An 18,395-nucleotide genomic window follows, 5' to 3' on the forward strand; every position below is an offset into this window, starting at 1 on the left:
GATTTTGGTTTCTTGTTTAAAATCACGATTCACACGCGAACATTTAAAGAAGAAATTTTAATCTTTTCAGGGGATACAGGGAATATATTAATGATTAATTATGGTTACATTAAACAGCTGGTGATTCTCATGTTCTCTGGCTTGAGAAGCTTATCATAATTACTCAACACATGTGAGGCAACATTTAAGTTGAGGGGTGTAATAGGAAGCAAGTTTGGTTTAGCCAGGCTTTCTTTGCATAAGCTGGTTTGACAAAACCTTCAGTGACAATTAACGTGTGTGTGTGTGTGCGCGTGTGTGTGCGTGCGCGCGCTCAGACAAGCTTACACGCAGAACATGTGGACAGTACCCCTGTGATCTGAAAACCTTTATTTTCAATGGTTCGGGCAGCAGTAAGCAAAGCACATCTGGAGTGCAAGATCTCTTGCTGGCACCATGGTCAAAGTAAAAAAAAAAAAAAAGACGTAGAGCCTGACCACCAACCAGCCAAAAGAAACCAAGAATCCATTGGTTGTGTTCTGATTGGCTAACAGAAAATCAAAGAAGAGGTTATAGTGTGTGTGTACAGAACTGTACACCTGTTTGTAACTAGACCACATAATTAAAGGCCTTATACATTTCAATCCAAACAATCAATAAGTCTACAGGTTTACTAAAGCTAAAGCGGTAACAATGATACGAAGTAAAGAAATCAGAGTGACATCCTGCTGGAAGATCTGAAAACGGTGTGAAAGCAGCCCTAGGCCTTTTGCTTCAGGCTCTGTGCTCTCTCCCATGAAAGGGGGGCATTTGATGTCCTTTGACTCTCTTCTGCACAACATAAACAGATGGAGTGCCAATCAGCAGAAATGGGTCATGAAGTGATATGAAGAACATAAAAAATATTAGGCCGTTTTTCCATGCAGTGCAAACTTCATGCTGGGGTTTATTTCTAATATGACAGCTGCGTATTACAGCTTTTAAACGGGATCCATTTAAACATTCAAACTGCATTTGAGTCTGAGAATTCCTCATAATAAAGACGATATGGGTCACTCAGTCTTTGGACCGAATTAAAGTGAATATTTGATTTTCTTAAGTGAATATTCTTTTTAATAATTACAGACTAATCAATTCTCTGGTCTTCTATCAGGATGTCATACTGACAGTGTAAACTAGACTTAGTAACAAAGTAAGACCAAAGAAAAACACCTATTTATGCATTTTCTGCATCACTAAGTTGACACAGTTTGTGCCACAGTAACTTTACTGCACTGTTGTTCAGTAGTACCTGAACAGGTTCTATATAAAAATGTATCCCCTCAGACGGGAACGTGTCACTCATGTCATGAGAGAACAAGTGAGTAAAGCATGCTGGTCTGTAAAACCCAGATTACATTCAGCATAATGATCTCAAACGAAAGTAAAAGAGAAGTCACCTTTGTGGCACTGAAAACTTTGACTCCAAACTCAACATATCTCACTACCTGCTTAATTTTGCTGCATAGTACACCCCTCTAGACTTACGTAGCATAACTTATCATTTACAGAACAGCCGAAATAAAACAAGTGAACATGTTTGGGCCGGTTCCGTTTCTATTATGACAAAACCTCAGTGTATCCAAAAGGATAAATAAAATCCAAAGCAACAAGTGACCTTAAATATTTCAAGTAATGTAAGAACATTAACTTTTTTTTTTTTTAAATGCTCCTTCATCTCATTTCCCTGAGTGTCTGACCAGCAGAGTTCGGCTGCAGGAAAAGAGATCTACATCTTATCTGGTGTTTAACAGACTCAGTAGTGTCAAACCAGGAAGTTTAGACGGCAATGTAGCAGTGCTTAAATTTAGTAGTAATGCCTTTAAAACATTTGTTTTTTGGCTGCATCAGTCAGCCAGTCTGTGGTTGGCGACACACAGCTATGCTTCAGGGTTTCCCTTTTAACTTTTCTTGTGTCTCTCAATAATCGTAGTTATATAATCTCTGAATCTGGTCACATCATATTGCACAGGAACGTTGCATATTCAGCACTGCCTCTTTCAAATAAACTCTAGCCCTTCATATTTTACATCTCCTATCTTTGTCTCAGGCAGCAGCACCTGGCCGTCTAGTGTAAACGCTATGATGTAGGTGGCAATCTTGCCTGCATCCTCCTCTGATTTTAGGGCTAGGATGATTTGATCATCTGTGTCTGGGACAAATTTAAAAGAGGAGAAGCCACGTGTGAGGTTGAGCGGTCCGACGCGCTGCACGCTGACGGAGCGGATGTCTGCAGGGCAGGACAAGAGGAGGTTGGTGGCACGCCGCTCATCTGCCGTCTCTTCATAACGCTCGTGACTGGCACGGCGAGGGAGGAAGAACCACCGCTGGAGACGCTCACTCCAAGCTGCTGATTCGTGGATAAGGTAGCCTAGAGAGCAAGGAAAGGTAACAGAAATGAATGCAAGGAGTTGGAGGTAATTTCCACGTTTCACAATGTTTTGTCCTTTCCCAAATATTTTGGTTTCAATAATTTTTTAAGCTCTTTGTTTTGTGCCTGAATTTGGCTTTTATACATTATCAAGCTTCCCATTAAGCCCAGTTATACCAGAATTCAAACACAATTTATGCTTAAAGTCTTTAGTCTCTATAAACCAATGTATAGCAGTAGCTGTGGGCAAGAGGCAGGATTATTGGCACGACAAGGATTCAGGTTTTGGTTTCTATTTTAAATCACATGTGAGAGCCATGTGGAATGCAAAAGGGGAATGAAATGAAACCCACTCACAATTGTCTGAAGACAACTTAGCTTTGTATAATTTTTTTCCCCTCCAGTTAACAATGACATTCCCACAGAACAGGAAGTCTTAGCTCGCATATCTAGTTGACTACATCAGAAGACAAAGTGTTGGGAGGACAAAAGTGCAACTTTCTCTGATGTTTAGCCAGTTCGTGAGAGAGAAGTAGTTGACCTCTTACTTAACAAGTGCTGACTGTTACCCGTGTGTTATTGTTCTGTTAAATAACCCATAAACCAAATGTTTTTGGATGCACAGAAGGTAAAAAGAGCCAAAAGTTGGATTAAGCTGGGTTTTTTGGTAACGTACAACTTTGTGGACTGCTGTTGTCATCATAGCAGCCATGCTGGCTCATGAGAGGATTACAAAACATTTCCTGTCTCCGTCTGCATTTCGCTACACTAACAGGGAAAACTGGGCCAGCTTGATTTTGGTCTGACTGTAGTTTCAGAAGAAAACTGCAAATACTAGTCCTAAAAAAAGATATGAAATCTGTATTTAACAAAAACAAACAAACAAACAAAAAACCTCAAAGCAGTAAATCAGCGATCTTTGTTTTAATTAAATAGGCAAATATAACATAAGCATTTAACAAAATTTATAGGTTATAAGTTGGTCTTCAAGAAGTTTAATAATAAATAGAAATAAAGCCTGATTACTAATTCAGACTGTACTGAAGAACAAAACAAAACAAAAAAACCCCCAAAAACACACCCAACAGTACCTGGTGGTTTGATCCCCGTTGCACTCCGTAGGGCGTTGTAGTGCGGCACCCAGTTTTGATGCTCCACCTCCCCACTGACACCAACAACTTTTACCCACTCGGGATTGTTGTTGATGACGTCCCCAGAAGTCGTCGTCCATTCCTTCCCCAGGCCTCCAACAAACAGGTGCTCATCCTTTACTGCAAGCCACTCTGCCTTGAAACCTGCACAAGCAAACAAAAGACACACGAGTGAGACATTTTTGGTTGTTTATTTTCAAATGAACAAAGAAAAACGGTTTTGACAGCGCCGGTGTTTGACTAACCAAGTGGACTACCATGCAGTGGTTTAGTTTTATCATATTTAATTTATTGCCTAATAGTGGATTTACATGAGCAGTGGTACGCTGAATTATTGCTAAATAAATGGACCATTAACATCCAATGGAGAGTGCATCACAAGTCTCATTACAGCAGTCTCTCTATTGCATTATAAACTGGTTTGAATAGTCTCAACAGGGTGACTGTTCCCTGAAATGATCCCTGAAGTTTTGGAGTCCGTGTTGTGTTTTTAATTTACCAACTTAATTGGCCATCTTTAGTCCACCTTAGCATATCCACAGCTGCTGTTATCTGTCTTTATTTCATTAAGAACCATATTGTGTTGTTTAAGACCAGCATATTGTTCAGATTGTTTTCCTCCTCTGGACACAAAGATCCCTATAAACCCAGTAATAGATTATATTTGAAAGCGCTGCATTCTGGCACGTTTCAGAAGTCTCCCTGCAGGGACACTTCCTGGTGTATTTTTTCAACACCAGGTTTATCTTTCAGAGAAACCAGGTTTATCTTTCAGAGAAACCAGGTTTATCTTTCAGAGAAGCCAGATCAAGTTTCACAGAGCAGGTGCAGAACATGGCAGAAAGATAAAACAAACAAACAAACAAACAAAAAAAAACAAAACAGAGAATAAACTATTTGCTTCTGAAATGCTCCCAGTGTGAAGCTGTGTGAAGAGCACTGTGGAGTTTGTGAGTTGAGACTTCAGGAGTTTTGAAAAGGACTCACCTTTGGAGACTGAGCCATCACCATCAGGTAATATAACCCAAGGAACTGCCTGGTTGCCCTCAATCCTGTACACCACACCTGTACGGTCGTCCACAGTATACAGGTGACCATTGAATGCTACCAGCTCAGATAGCTCCATACCTGCAGAGGAGTTAACACATGTAAGCACAAAAACAATATTTAGATGCAACTATAAATCTGAGTTCCTTCACTGAGTTCACGTACCTCGTCCTTTCTCAGCCAGATGACTCTCCAGGGTGACCGTCTCCGCATCCCATTCCACTTCCAGTCTGTCGCCGGAGGCTGAAACAGTCAGGTGACCTCTTTTCATGTAGCTGAACCACGTCTGATCCTTTGAGCTCTGTGACGCTTTGTCCAAGTCTGCAATCACTCCTATGCGGTAACGGGTGCCGTGCAGCGTCTTCTCAGGTGGACTCAAAGGATATGTGTGATTGTACGGTTTTTCCCTCCTCTGCTGGCGGCCGAGTTTTCGTGCAATTTGTCTATTGGTGTCCCTGAATAAGTCATCTTCACCCTCATCGAGCATTTGAAAGCTGTGAACCCTGTTCCGGTAGTAACCTTTGGTTGGACGCTCCCAGTCCTCTACGGTCCGGTGCAAATATAACATGAGCACTAAAGCGAACAGGGTCGCCACGGCAATCGCTCGCCATTTTGGGTGGAAGCGCGTGTCGGAGGTAGCAGTTTGAGTCATGGATGCTAAGGCCAAAGGGAGGCCTCGCGCAGCCATGCCAAAGGAGGTCATTGAAGTATCCTTTTCATCCTTACTGTCTGTGGTCTGGGGGTGATTATGGCCTGGAAATGAACACAAAGAGGATTATCAGCAGAGGGGCATGATGGAGGATACATTAAAAAATGAAATATAAAAAGTCTAAATCTGACAAAGAACAAAGTGCTTGGAAAAGAAAACGGTTCCTACATCAAACTGCTCAAACCAAGCTTTACTGAATATTTGTGTAACTGCGTTTTGATGTTCAAAACAGAAACTGATGATGATGATGAGCTCTCCCTTTCTAACAATGGAAACAATAAACAAATGATATCGACACATATCACGTCAAACATTTCATGTGCATTAAGAGATACTGTAAAAAAATGAAAGCTGATAATCAAATTTTCAACTTTCAATTTTGAGTAGAAAAATGACTAAAACTTGAAATATATAGAAAGAATGAACAAAGGGCAGAGGATGACCAGAAGGAAAACTGGGCTCTTGTTCCTATTGTTCTGTATTCACAGCAGGTCTTTGTTGTGCTGTTCAGGCAGAAAACCGAGGAGGTAGCTGACCCATCCTACTTCCTCTGAATGGAGGGGGTGCCAGTTACCAGATCTTTGCTCCGTTTATTTCATCAGTTTATTTAAAAATGAAAGCACTGGTAAATATTATTGGTGCATATGAGCTATGTGACAACAATGTTTAACCATGTGGAGCTGCCATCCCTGGTTAGACATTTAAGACTTTAAACAATCAGTTTAATAGTAACATAAAACAGAGGCAACATAAAACAACAGGGCAGATTTATCAGACTATATACAGGAAGCCTCTGTGCAATTTAACTCCCCCCCCCCAAAATGTGAACCTCATGTTTCTTTTGTTACTCTCAACCAGAACAGGAACAGGACAGAACAGGAGGGTGCAGAATAAAGGGACTTGCAGGCTATAAGTTAACGTTTTGTATGCAAATACGATTCAGCAACATATATCACATCAGGAGATGTGCTAGGATCTGGGTGGCGGTACAGGATGTACTACACTAAGCAATTAAGCACTGTCCCTCTGTGGTTTCAGAGAAAAGCTCATCAGATTACAAGAAAAATGCAATGTCATCCAGTTACAAGCAAGGCTGGGATGCTCAGTTCCTGATAACACAATTTTTTAGTTACTCTGTGACACAAAATTATCCTGGTAAACATGTTTTTATGATGCGTAGAGGTGTGGTTGTATCAGTTTGTCATCTTCTGCTGGTAGTACATTAAGTGAATGAATGTATTAAAGCTTGACACCAAGACAAAAGTTAAACAGCATGCTCAATAAACGTTGAGTTCAACAGTAGTGACTGTTTTAACAAACCACAGTCTACTCAGTTAAAAATGGGTACTTGCGCGTTTCACAAATAGTGAGTAAGTTGCCTGAAACACAAGAAGTGTGTTTGTTTTGTAAAAGCAAAGGGTGCCAAGGTGACCCTCGATAAACCGGCACAGTAAAAAAAGCTGCACCACTAAAACAGATTGAGCTCTTAATAAAGTATTATAATGTGCCGTTATCATAACTATAAAAAATATATTTAGCATACATCTTAAAAGATTACCTCACTTTATTTGCTATACAACAACTTGCAATCCCGCAGAACTTAATCCTAAACAGTGAACATTACTACAGCTATAAATTAAACACTAATAGCAGAACTAAATAAAACAAAATTATAGTCAAATTATATCAGCATCATTACAGCAGCATCAATAAAACTCTGTCTCTCTCTGTTAAAGAGCAACGACATTAAACAGGAAACAAGCCTATGCTTCGAAAGACTCGCATCTGAAAATTTGTGTAAAAAAGCAAACCAGAAAAGACTTGGCAACATCCTGTTTCGTGTTATTGCAATACTTCACATAATCTCCCACCACAGTTTTTCCAGAGAACTGCCTCTTGAACAGTTCTCTAGACAAGTTCAGACTTCCCGATTAACATGCTCTCCAAACCACATACACAAATACACACATGTCAAATTAGCAAGCACTTGGCTATGAAACAAACCCTTCATTGTTGCTACTGAATATACGGCCCGTAATTCACATCCCTGGAGAGCCAGACACAGCCTCACTGTACGCTGTATGAAGAGTTCAATTATTCACCCTTGCCTCGCCTCTTCACTCCTGAACACGCCACGACTGTCATGTTTCTTCTCCTTTGCACGCATCCCATAATAAACTCCCTGCCCCCCTTCCGCCAGCCCTCGTTCAACATGAATATCTGATCTCGCAGAGTCTCCTCCTTTTCTCTCCTTGTCGGCTATCTCAAATTTCTCCCCCTTCCTGCAGAGCCAAGAAAGTTTCAATAATGAATTGAGGAGAACAAAGGAGCCCTGGTCAGCAATTACAGATGAGTAAGCTCAATGAACCTTTAGGTCATCCTGAAGCACTTTGAATCAGGACCAAGCTTTGCTTTCCAACAATATATTGGTTACATTTTTAACAAAACTAATGAACAACAGGGAACCAAGAAAGACAAATAAAGGTAGGCACAAAGGTTGGCAAACTCCATTTCTACTTTGATCTGTTTTTTATTGTGTTCTGTAAAGGACGTTGTAACCATGTTTTATAAAGTGGTCGAATGACAAAGTTTATTTTCTTGACTTTTACTGCTTTTCAACGTCCAATAAACCCTGGTCATTTCTCAGCTGTGTTAACAAAGCTATCACCTAAGAAGTACACCCTGTTTTCAAGGTCAAGATAAAACCTTTCTGAGCAAATGAAGGAAAATATCATTTTTTCTCTAGTTACCAATCATCAACTTCTTCCGTATTTTATTTAAGGCTGAATAAACAAAGCTGAGCTTGGAACCATGAATGGTACGAAAGATGGGTGGAGTCAAAGTGTCATCACCCACTGGTTTGTGGTCATATTGTGAATTCCTGTTATACAATGTCTTCTGATTGACAAATCCTTAACCAGTGACGATATCCTGGGTAATCCTCCTTTCTGTTTCTCAAAATGACCATAATTATATAAAACAGACTTTGAGTTTTACTCAGTATGACCTGAAAGGAAAAGGGTTGACTGAGGTCAGAGCATAGGGGCAGAGGGCCGTTTTCACCTGAGTTGCTTCCTGGTGCTCATTAGAAACAATGCAGTTCCATTTACCACGGGATGGACCATAAAGTTACAACAGTCTGAGGACACACATCTCTGTTGTGATATCACTTAACAAGCAAAATGAGCTGCACAATTATTAATACCTATATTTTGTTTAATTTCTAAGTTTGATATATCACAAACTGGGCAGATTAAAGGTTTGGCATCAATAATATATTGCATTGTATTTAATTGTGATTTCTACTTCTTAAACTGTTACACCGAACTACGTGTTTAATAACCATTTAATATTATATTATATATTTTAACTTTAAATGATTTGTATAAGATATAGATAATATAGCCTTTTTATTTGTAATGACCTTTATCGCAATCTACTTATTAGAGCTATTCAATCTATTCTGTTTAAGTTGTGTTCATTATTTAACATCTATAACAAATCTGAGAGTTTCACAACTTTTGGGATAAATACAATATATCCTGTTTGTTTTATGGTCTTATATTACAGTTTTGTAAACCTCTGCGTTCACTTCTCTACTGTAAAGACTAGTTTAGCTGCTCTCCTTTCTGCTCATCATCTTAACAACTGGGACAGATCAGCACATCTCTCTAAGCTAGTAAATACGTGGGACACTGTTTAAACGTGTAAATAAGTACAAAATAAAAACGCTGAAGTCCCAGATAAAGTGAGGCATCTCTCACTAGTTGCCTGTTGAATAACCAACCCCCCACCCCCCGTCGCTTTGTGCCTACCTGCGTCCACACGGCCACGAAAGCAGAGATAAGGCGACCTGTAAAAAACCAAACAAATCACCTCCTGGCAGTTTATAAACTTTGCCCGACTTTCTCACACAAGCACAGCCGTAGACTGGAGCCTCAAACTGTGAAAACCTAAAGGATTTAACGTATTTAAAGTAGCCACATAAGAGTTGGCTAAACACTTTATGAGAGTTAGAAACGCACCGGCTCCCGTTAGCCACGCAGCTAGCGTCGGCTAGCATCTTAACGTTACTACCAACATTTATTCCTCGGATTTAAAATCAGTGAACTGCTTCAAGGGTTCAATAGGTCGAGTTCTTCGCTGAGACTCTGAGGACTCACCTGGTGTAGACAGTCTGTAAATCAGCCCGGCTGTCCATCTTTGTTGGGACGGTTCGGTTGGAAGTTTCTCGATGATTAGCTCCTCCTGTTCCGAGACTCCGGAGCAGCTAAACTGGGCGTCTGCACATCCAAATTATGACTCAGTAATCACCATGACTACTAACTTACTATTGACAGGGGAAATGTCATCATAACCACTGTAATCGTCACTATCGTCGTTTTAAAAGTCTTCAAGATCAAAACAAAGCGCTCCTGAACCAACCGAGTACACAATTACGTCAGTTAAAACAACACACATTTGTATTTTAAAATATGTACTTTAACTTTTTATGTATGTATTTATTTTTTATTTATGGCATGATTGTGTCATTTAAAAGAGAGCAAGGGGGTTTCCAGACTTTAAGGGGGTACTTACAGTTAGCATCAATTAGCATCAAACTACCTTATTACTTTAGTACTCAATATGTGGAATTATTTACATTATAATGTGAAGTTTTTTTCTATAGCCTAAAGTTAGGTTTGCAACAACACACAAAAAGTATTACACTGACTGTTTCAAAAAATATATATAGGCAGAGCATTTCAAGGGAGGAAAAACAGCATTTGGTGATGTCCATGACTTCAGGCTGTACAACACTGCGAAGGGTTTTCATCCAAGGGTCAAAACAGTCCTAATATTGTGACTTACTCTAGTTGATCCATTTTCTTTTAAGCCTCTGAAAATGAGCAGCTATGCGAAAAACAATTGCTGTAATCCTTAAACACTTTTGTTAAAGCCCTTGAATTAAAGCTGAAAGTCTGCACTTCAATCACCGCTTGAGTTAAAATCTATCACTATCCAAAAACTTATGGGCCAAACTGTACAGTAAAACTGCTGCTGGAACTGCCTTTAGAACAATAAAACATCACTGATTAGTTGCCATTTATAGTTTTCAATATAAATGAAGTATCTGTAATATTTTAAAATAGAATATTTCATTAGTTATACTGCACAAATATGTAATTGTTGTTTTCTAAGTACAGTAATGGATTTAGAGTCCCTCACTACCTTTGCACACTTGTATCCAAGTTTAAATCATTTCCTAAACAAGAAAACAATAAACAAAGATAAATTTGACTTGACGCTTCTCAAATATAAACATTTACTGATTGTTCTCTTTATAAGTAACGATAAACAGAACACAGTGTACATAGTCATGTAAACAGTTTTGTCAGATGTTAGAGTAATGGCCATAAGTAGTGATGTGCATCAGTTTCAGTTTTGTTGTATCTGCAATTTAAAATAACGCCTGAATATTCAGATTCTTGAACTAGATTATAATCAAATAAAAAGTGCAAAGACACATTATTTTCCTTATCAGCAACAACATATTAAAGTTCCCTGGGTGACATATAAGCATTGTGGAAGTTATAATAAAAAGCTACATTCGGTTTCATTATTGTTGACATAAGCTCCTATTGTTGTCCCCCCCAAAAAAATACAATTCACAAACCAGACAGACCCACCCACACACAAACACCAGAAATATACCAAAACTAACAATAGACTTTGCAAGGTACGAGACAGGACAAACATTTTAAGAGATTACTTAACAGCTATTGTGCAAACTGAATCTAAAATTATAGTTTTAGTACCATTGCCATTTTTATGTGACTTAGTTTTAGGCACACAATTTCATAGCATGGTGGCTGAAACATACAAAGCTTAGGCCTTAAAAAGAAAAAAAGAAGCAGTAACTACAGTGAACAAGGTCATAAACAGTGAAACTAGACATCAAAACAATCCACAGCACCTCACTGACAAAGGATCCAAATGGACACAAAATGTAGATTTACCAGAGTACAAATCTGAAACAATGCATATTTTAGTCAGTGTTGCTGCATGATGGCTCTGTTCAGAGGTGTTCATTGATACCGAGGTATGTTGATATTAGATGATGGATAAAACACCTCAGCTCTTCCCCATCATCTTCAGGAGAAGCTACAAAGAAACCAGGAAATTAAGATGATGACAAAACGTATAGTCCATAAACATGAGCAGAAATTAGGTTAAAAACAACTACATTTGTTGAACATTTGATGAAAAGATAATCTACAGAGATACTTTTTTGACTTGTAAACTTTTAGTCTTTTTAGTAAAAGAGCGGCTGAATGTTAGGAGGTGAAATTTGACTACCGTAGGCTATAAGTTAATACAGTATATTGATCTCATAAAGCTTTGAAAGACAGGGTGAGTGGTTAAAAAAAAAAAAAAAAAAAAAGCACTGACATTCATAATAATTTTCAATAACTTTGGTTTTGTTTGCATATTTACCTTTGTTAGGTGATACTCTCCGTCAACCAGCTTCTCAATAATACTGAAGTGATCTGTATTCGCCACATCCTCCATGGTGACATTCAGCCCTGACGCCTCCAAAGTCTTAAAAGGAAATACAAGAGGTAGCAAGAAAAAGAGCAGAGGAAATATCAGATTTGCATAACAACATATTTAGAAAGTATATTGATGTTTCCACCAACAAAAGACACACGAAAAAGCCTGACCCCATGTTTCCGAGTCAGGTCATATTGCTTGTGATTTACATCTTAAAAGACTGTTGCTTGTTGGGTGGAGACACCAAATCACCACAAGGCCAGGAGATGATTTAACAGAATATTTTAGGAATGCACTAAATGTTGTTTATAAGAACAATGACAAGCATTTCCTAGCTTGAATTTAGATTTTTGGGAGCTTTTCTTGTATTGCAAATTGAATACGAGCTCTAATTGAAAATTGGACAAAACAAGCAGTGGAGCAAAGAAAAGGCATAACAAAGCATCAGAATTTTAAAGGCTAAATCATTTATCTTGAATTATTCTTATACACCGATCATTAACTGCATCTGTTCTCAGACACGGGTACTGACTTTGTAAAATTCCTCAGACTGCTTGCGAAACTCTGGCGAGTCGTTCTCAGCAACAGCCACAACAATCTGACAGCTGCAGGAGGAGAGTTTGAGCTGAGGGACCAGCTTGCTGGGGCTGTTCCTAACTGCCACCTCCCTGCAAACAGTAGACACCCACGAGACAGAGGAATGAGGCACTGACTGGCACCACAGGCCAACGGAGGACACACGGATGAACACCAGGACATTTACACGCACAGTTTCTCCTTTGTGTTGAGCATCACGACATTCGTTCACACAATGCTCTTTACGTCACACGGACTGGCACTTAGAGCCAAATGCAAATGGATTACTGCAGGAGTCCTTAAACTCATTTGGACAATGACAAATGAGTTTAAGGACTTTTTAGATTTACACATTGAGATGGAAGACAAATGTGCACATCAACCAACCTCAGCTACCAAGTTTGAGAAAGTACGATAATTAAATTGGGAAATTGCATAAAGTGTTAACAAGTTGTGAAAATCTAATTACTTTTTAAACCCAACTTCAGTTTGTAAACAATGGGATTACACCACTAAGCTTCCAAGGCAATCTCCAAACATTCAGGTGTGTTAGCACCAATTAATGTAGCCTCAAGAAGAGAAGCAGGCTAGGTCTGGTAACTTATTTCTAACTACACCCACTCTGTTTTTAAACACTGCTGAGAAGGTTAAGTGATTGGTTTAGTTTGTGTGTTAGAAAGAAATTTTCCTAAAACGTTAAGAACAGAAGTGAGGTTTAGCCAAACTTCAAGTGACTCAGTTTTACAGTTGATCCTGATCCGGCTCTGGATCCAGGAATTTCTGATAGGATTATTTACAACTATAACAACCATTACATAAAACACAAGACAACAAAGAAGTTAAATAAAAATTTTGAGACATCATATGAACGTTCTCTAGAACATACTCTTATTATGTCTGCAGCACATGTAGTAAAGTAGGACAGCTTAAGAGGTAGGTTGCTAGCTAATTTTGAAAGGTTAAACTGTAACACCATAATTTTCCTGTTATTCATAAGAGTCCAGCTTACTTTATCTGTATATGTAAATATTAAGATACTAGTTAATAACGAATTTTAAAGGGCTTTGAGGCCTTAAGCGCTCATAATAAACAATAAATTGGGCAAAACTGGTGAATTTGGCCTTTATCAGGGCGTATTAACTTAGATCTGTTTTTGGTATAATAACCAACTAGAATGTAACTTCAACATTAAAGGGAAAAAATAATTTCCAGTTATTCACTTTTAGAATTAGATTTGGATCATTTCCCCCTTGAATGGACAATGTTGCTGGGAATACATCTGCTGGACTACCAAAAAGACAGGGCTTCAACAGATGTTCAGTTGCGAGTATACTATGATACCGCATTCCTGCATCAGTCGCTTTCATTAATATATTAACTTTTTGAAAACCGCCGTCTTTAAGTATAACTACTGTTACCAAGCACAGAGTCTATGTCCACATTGGTGTTTCTAAACTCAGATAACTGTAAAAAGTGAGTTGCAAACACAACAGGGATGGTGTATGTAGTTGTACTAAACAAGCTATCCCGCAGTCTGTAGTGTAGTGAGGCACCTACTCTGTCATCTTCAAAGGCTCGTTGACGTAGGTGGACAAGATGGGCAGGAGGTCATAGATGCCACTCACAAGAAAAGCACCTAAAACACAATCAGAAAACAAAAATGTATCATGTTTTAACCTCCTATTTTATTAATACTGAATTACTTCTGCCTTATTATATTACTGATTACATGTCCCGTTTCAACTGACAGCCTTCACCTTTAATCTGGGGAGTGATGCTGTACTGCGACCAGTCAGTTGAGAGGACCATTGCAGCCAGGTGTGCCCCAGCAGAGTGGCCACACAGGTACAGACCACTGAGTGAATCATCAGAACGACACACAGTGCGTTTACAACAGAGGCAGTGACATTTTAGTCAGCTGCAAATACAATTTCATTAGATTGGGAGGCTTTAAGATGACATCCTTCAAGCCTGACGATGATGAGCTTTCACATTCTTCATCATCAGGTTTAAAGAACTAAAGAAATAAAGAAATACAATCCAATCCAAATATAAAAAACAAGCAATGCTACCTGATGTGAGAATACTGCTGAACGACAGACACAATACTCCTGCGAACTTGTGATACCATCAGGTCCATGTTACCTGAAAAGAAAGGTCACAACAGGAAGCTGACATTTTTCAGTTCATCTTCTTAAATCATCCTTTTTCACCTGAGAGAACGGAAACAATACTGTCAAAAATGGAAAGACTACCTTTGGGTGCAATGTCGTAACCGACTGCAACCACCACTACACCTTTATCAATGAGCGGAACAGCCATGAACCCAGACTCCTCTTTGCTGTGTGACCACAAAAACCCAAAATGAATGACCCAGAAATCGAATTATGGTTAGAAATGTAGAGATTCCAGCAACAGCACAGACCTGAGAAACTGCCAGTAGCCTCCATGTATGTAAACAACAAGGTGGACATCTGAAAGAGAGAGGATGAGGCCTGTTAATCCTATACCAGCTCTGTACCTGGAGGATAACAGTGTGTGGGGCAACGATGCATGTCCGTACCCAGAGAGTTGATGTTGGGTATATAGACGTCCAGTTTCTCTCCATCTCCTTCCCCATATGGGACATTGAGTAAAGTTTGAGCCATACCACGGGCTCGCTCCGTACCTGAACAGCAGACAGCATTAGGTACAACGCCATGATTACAGATACAAAGAGACCAAATGCATGTTTGTCTACTGCTGACAAATTAATTAGAAATCATTCTGAGCAATGCTGCGTATTTTCATATCAGTAGACTGTTTTCTGTTTAAAGAAAAAGATTTTACCACTTAAATTAAAAACATTTATCAAAAATGAAAACAGGCAAAACTGGTGATTTCTATCAGGAAAAGGGTCTCAGGTTTAAGACTTATAGATCTAAAAAAAAAAAAAATGCCCCAAATATGTTTATAGCCCTTAAAACTACACGTATGATGACAGAGAGACTTATTAGCATTACTTATTCACTGAGGTTTTGTTTTTAAAAAGTACTCACACTACATTAAATATCCAAAATACGTAGTTTTATGCGTAATATGCACAGGTGTAGGATCTTGTAATCTGGCAGATTAAAGAGGAAGTCTTAGAGTAAGTCATTAAGCACTGTGAGTGTTTTTATAAATGCTGCACAATGAAAAACTGTAGCTTCTCTGTCAGAATGCGTGTCAAAGCTTCAAAGTAAGGCACAAATAATCGACCCGGACACAGACGTCCCCGAGTATCCGACATTTGGCACGACACCTGTGTTCCTGCTGCCCTGCCTGTTCGCCACAGCCGGGTTTCACAGTCGTGTGTATCCAGTTCACAACAAACCCACCTTCCTTTAAAGCCTTCACGTGGGCTTTGATCACGTCGTCGGCCGACATCCTGGGGGACCACCTGCTGGGGGAATACTGCCTCTCGAGCTCCTGCAAGAGAGAGAAACTCATGAGAGCTGCGCGGCCATGAAAGAACAGACACCAACCACCATCAGCCGGCGACCAGCGACGTAAATACGGTGAACAGCGCCTTCTGCTGCCGCAATTACACCGCTGCTTTGGTGCTTATATTACTCCAACTTCTTTTTATTGCTATCAGAATGGGAGTCCTGTGATATAGTTGTGACGAAAACATTAAAAAAATATTTGGAAGGTGAAATAGGTGAGTGAAATTACACCAGGGCTGCTAAAAAAAAGAAAGGAAAAAAATTCTACTGAAAAATATTATAAAATGCACACTGCAGGAACTGTCCACTACAGTTAGACTGTGTATTGGGCATTGTTATCTGACAATTACTTTTACAAACTATAGTAGTGTACGTGTTATTCTGTTTTATTTTGCTTTGTTAAATTTATTTTAGTAAGGAAGTAAAATGTATTTATATAGCACTTTTTAAGACAGCAATCTATTACAAAGTGCTTTACAGGGAATATAAAGACATGTCAGACACACCAACTTTATAGAGGCACTTCATCACATTATATTCAGCTTTTTATATAATTTCTGTATATTTCTTTTGTTGTAGTTTATTTAAACTTTTTATCGGTCTTTATTACACTATTTAACAGAATTCTTTTTTTATTTGAATATTTTACCTTATTAAACTATTTTGTTGTGTGACTTTGTATTTTTTATTGCTCTATTCTTTTTTATTAGACTATGTTGTTGTGGGTTGTGTTTGAGTTTTGGCTGCGATATCGCAGTAATTTCCCAACTTTAGGGATCAATAAAGCATATCTTACAATCCAAAGTACCAATATCCGGGTGTTTGCCCTCTATGGGGGATTTAATTGCGCACTCCATTTTCTCATTACACGGAAGATTAAAAAAATAATAGCAGAAAAACATGTCTTATAGGTTTTATATTACTGCCCAAGTCTGTTGTTTCAGTAAGCCAGGTAATTTTGCAGACGGTTCCTAACTCAATCCTGTGCAGGGTGGGTGATCTCTACTTGTTTTCACACTGAATTAAGACTGAACTAATCCTAATAACACAGAAAAAACAAAAAATCATAAAAATTAAGCTCTTACGTCTTTCTTCATCTCTGTCCAGTGCATTATTTTTTCTCCTGTGGTGTTTAAAGTCGTCGCTGGCTGATGAATACAGAAGACGTGCTCTCTACTGTGGACTGAACTTCAGACTGACCCTCATTTCAGAAAAGTAAATAAATCAGCCATGTCTATTGTGGACGTGGTCGTTTATAGATCAGAAATGTCAGACAGGGAGTGGTAGAGGCTTAAAACCGTATTGTTTACTTTACAAAAATGGGAAGTAACGGTTGCTAAAAGCTACATTTTCTTTATTTATATCTAGTTCCGGGATTTGATCAAACATGTGACCTAAAGCACAGCTATGCAGGAAGTAGAGCTTAACAAACAGTGCAGGTGACACTAATGTAATGTCGAATAAACTACAACATGTGACCTAAGCACAGCTAAGCAGGAAGTAGATGCTTAACTAAACAGTCAGGTGACACTAATTAATTCATTGAACCTACACTGTAGGAATTTACGACTGTGCGTAAATCCCCCCTAATATTGGTATGATCCGAGCTCAGACACTAAGCGGGGCAGCTGCTGCCTGCGAGTGCGCTGTTAGAGAAACGCAGCCAGGCAGACAGAGGAGAACTGAAGTTCGACCAGGTACCAAAGCAAATCATTCGTACTGTAAAAAAAAATGTAAATATGACGGTGCATCACGAAAGATTGATATCAAACAGTGAATCAGCAAACGGCGAAATGAAAAGCCGAACAACAACAATAATGTTTCTTTAGCGAGTCTTAGCTTACATGTGTGCTTATTTCATATTTTCAGTTGTTACCCTCCACGGCTAAATAAATCGGTTTCAGTAATGCACTGATATACAAGAATGGACATAAGGGGCTTCTTTCAAAGAAAAAACTCTGGTAGTATTTTATATATTATGCTTTGTATGTTGTTCAGTATATTTCTATGCAAAACAAGAGGAACTTCAATACACAGCAGTATATTCACAGTTTAAACCAGATATTTACATACACTTTATGGAAAACACAAGAACATTTTTTTACTGTACAACATCAATTTAGAGTAAACTTGTTTTGTTTTGGATAAATAAATATTGAAATATCTTTTGAATTAGTTAAATGTCAGAATAAAGAGAGAGAGAGAGAGAGGAGTACATATACACTAAGTTTATTGTTAATTAATAAGAAACTCCAGACGATTCCATTCTGAGCTGAAGAAGCTTCTGATAGGTTAGTAGAGTCCATGTGAGTAAATTGGTGGCACACCTGTGGATGCATGTAAGGCGAAACACAGAGCCTGTTTCTGTGACATGGGAAAACCAAGAGATGTCAACCAAAACACTAGGAAAAGAATTGTGGAGCTCCATAAGTGTGGCTCAAGTTTGAATACAATTTGGTGCCATTTACAATTAAGAAATACAGATAGTTTCTCTCTTTACTCTTAAAGTTAACAAATATGTT

At 38.7% G+C, this 18,395-nt stretch overlaps 2 protein-coding genes across 7 annotated transcripts; both read right to left on the reverse strand.

Annotated features, from left to right (window-relative positions):
• Positions 1–42: 42 nt before the first annotated feature.
• Positions 43–9,713, reverse strand: cant1b (calcium activated nucleotidase 1b). Of its 5 annotated transcripts, none has more exons than XM_026170125.1 (6): positions 9,460–9,713; positions 9,112–9,149; positions 4,753–5,340; positions 4,528–4,668; positions 3,481–3,684; positions 43–2,389 (listed from the first exon to the last, which is right to left on the reverse strand). In XM_026170125.1, exons 1-6 carry the CDS (start codon positions 9,495–9,497, stop codon positions 2,019–2,021), a joined length of 1,380 nt encoding a protein of 459 aa, XP_026025910.1. In that variant the 5' UTR covers positions 9,498–9,713; the 3' UTR covers positions 43–2,018. The 5 variants fall into 5 exon arrangements, with proteins under 5 accessions (XP_026025910.1, XP_026025911.1, XP_026025914.1 ...); XM_026170126.1 differs by lacking the exon at positions 9,460–9,713 and adding an exon at positions 9,322–9,426; XM_026170129.1 differs by lacking the exon at positions 9,112–9,149 and having other exon boundaries at positions 9,460–9,582.
• An 858-nt stretch (positions 9,714–10,571) lies between these two features.
• On the reverse strand, positions 10,572–17,297 carry afmid (arylformamidase). Of its 2 annotated transcripts, XM_026170130.1 has the most exons (11): positions 16,959–17,297; positions 15,766–15,856; positions 14,970–15,074; positions 14,832–14,880; positions 14,662–14,747; positions 14,479–14,551; positions 14,164–14,261; positions 13,964–14,042; positions 12,363–12,498; positions 11,774–11,878; positions 10,572–11,440 (listed from the first exon to the last, which is right to left on the reverse strand). In XM_026170130.1, exons 1-11 carry the CDS (start codon positions 16,983–16,985, stop codon positions 11,411–11,413), a joined length of 879 nt encoding a protein of 292 aa, XP_026025915.1. In that variant the 5' UTR covers positions 16,986–17,297; the 3' UTR covers positions 10,572–11,410. The 2 variants fall into 2 exon arrangements, with proteins under 2 accessions (XP_026025915.1, XP_026025916.1); XM_026170131.1 differs by lacking the exons at positions 15,766–15,856; positions 16,959–17,297 and adding an exon at positions 15,690–15,746.
• Positions 17,298–18,395: the final 1,098 nt, after the last annotated feature.

Source organism: Astatotilapia calliptera, chromosome 6 (genome assembly GCF_900246225.1).
Source record: "Astatotilapia calliptera chromosome 6, fAstCal1.2, whole genome shotgun sequence".
Lineage (NCBI taxonomy): Eukaryota > Metazoa > Chordata > Actinopteri > Cichliformes > Cichlidae > Astatotilapia > Astatotilapia calliptera.

What these genes read in the sequence shown, in the direction of transcription:
- cant1b (XM_026170124.1), bottom strand. Translation starts at nt 7,510, where the DNA reads ATGTTGAACGAGGGCTGGCGGAAGGGGGGCAGGGAGTTTATTATGGGA. An exon ending in TCTGGCTGAGAAAGGACGAG is followed by an intron (nt 4,669 to 4,752) that starts GTACGTGAACTC and finishes ACTCCTCTGCAG; the next exon opens with GTATGGAGCTATCTGAGCTG. An exon ending in TGATGGCTCAGTCTCCAAAG is followed by an intron (nt 3,685 to 4,527) that starts GTGAGTCCTTTT and finishes TTGCTTGTGCAG; the next exon opens with GTTTCAAGGCAGAGTGGCTT.
- afmid (XM_026170130.1), bottom strand. Translation starts at nt 16,985, where the DNA reads ATGCACTGGACAGAGATGAAGAAAGAC. An exon ending in GGCTACTGGCAGTTTCTCAG is followed by an intron (nt 14,748 to 14,831) that starts GTCTGTGCTGTT and finishes GTGGTCACACAG; the next exon opens with CAAAGAGGAGTCTGGGTTCA. An exon ending in GAGCCTTTGAAGATGACAGA is followed by an intron (nt 12,499 to 13,963) that starts GTAGGTGCCTCA and finishes TACTGTTTGCAG; the next exon opens with GGAGGTGGCAGTTAGGAACA.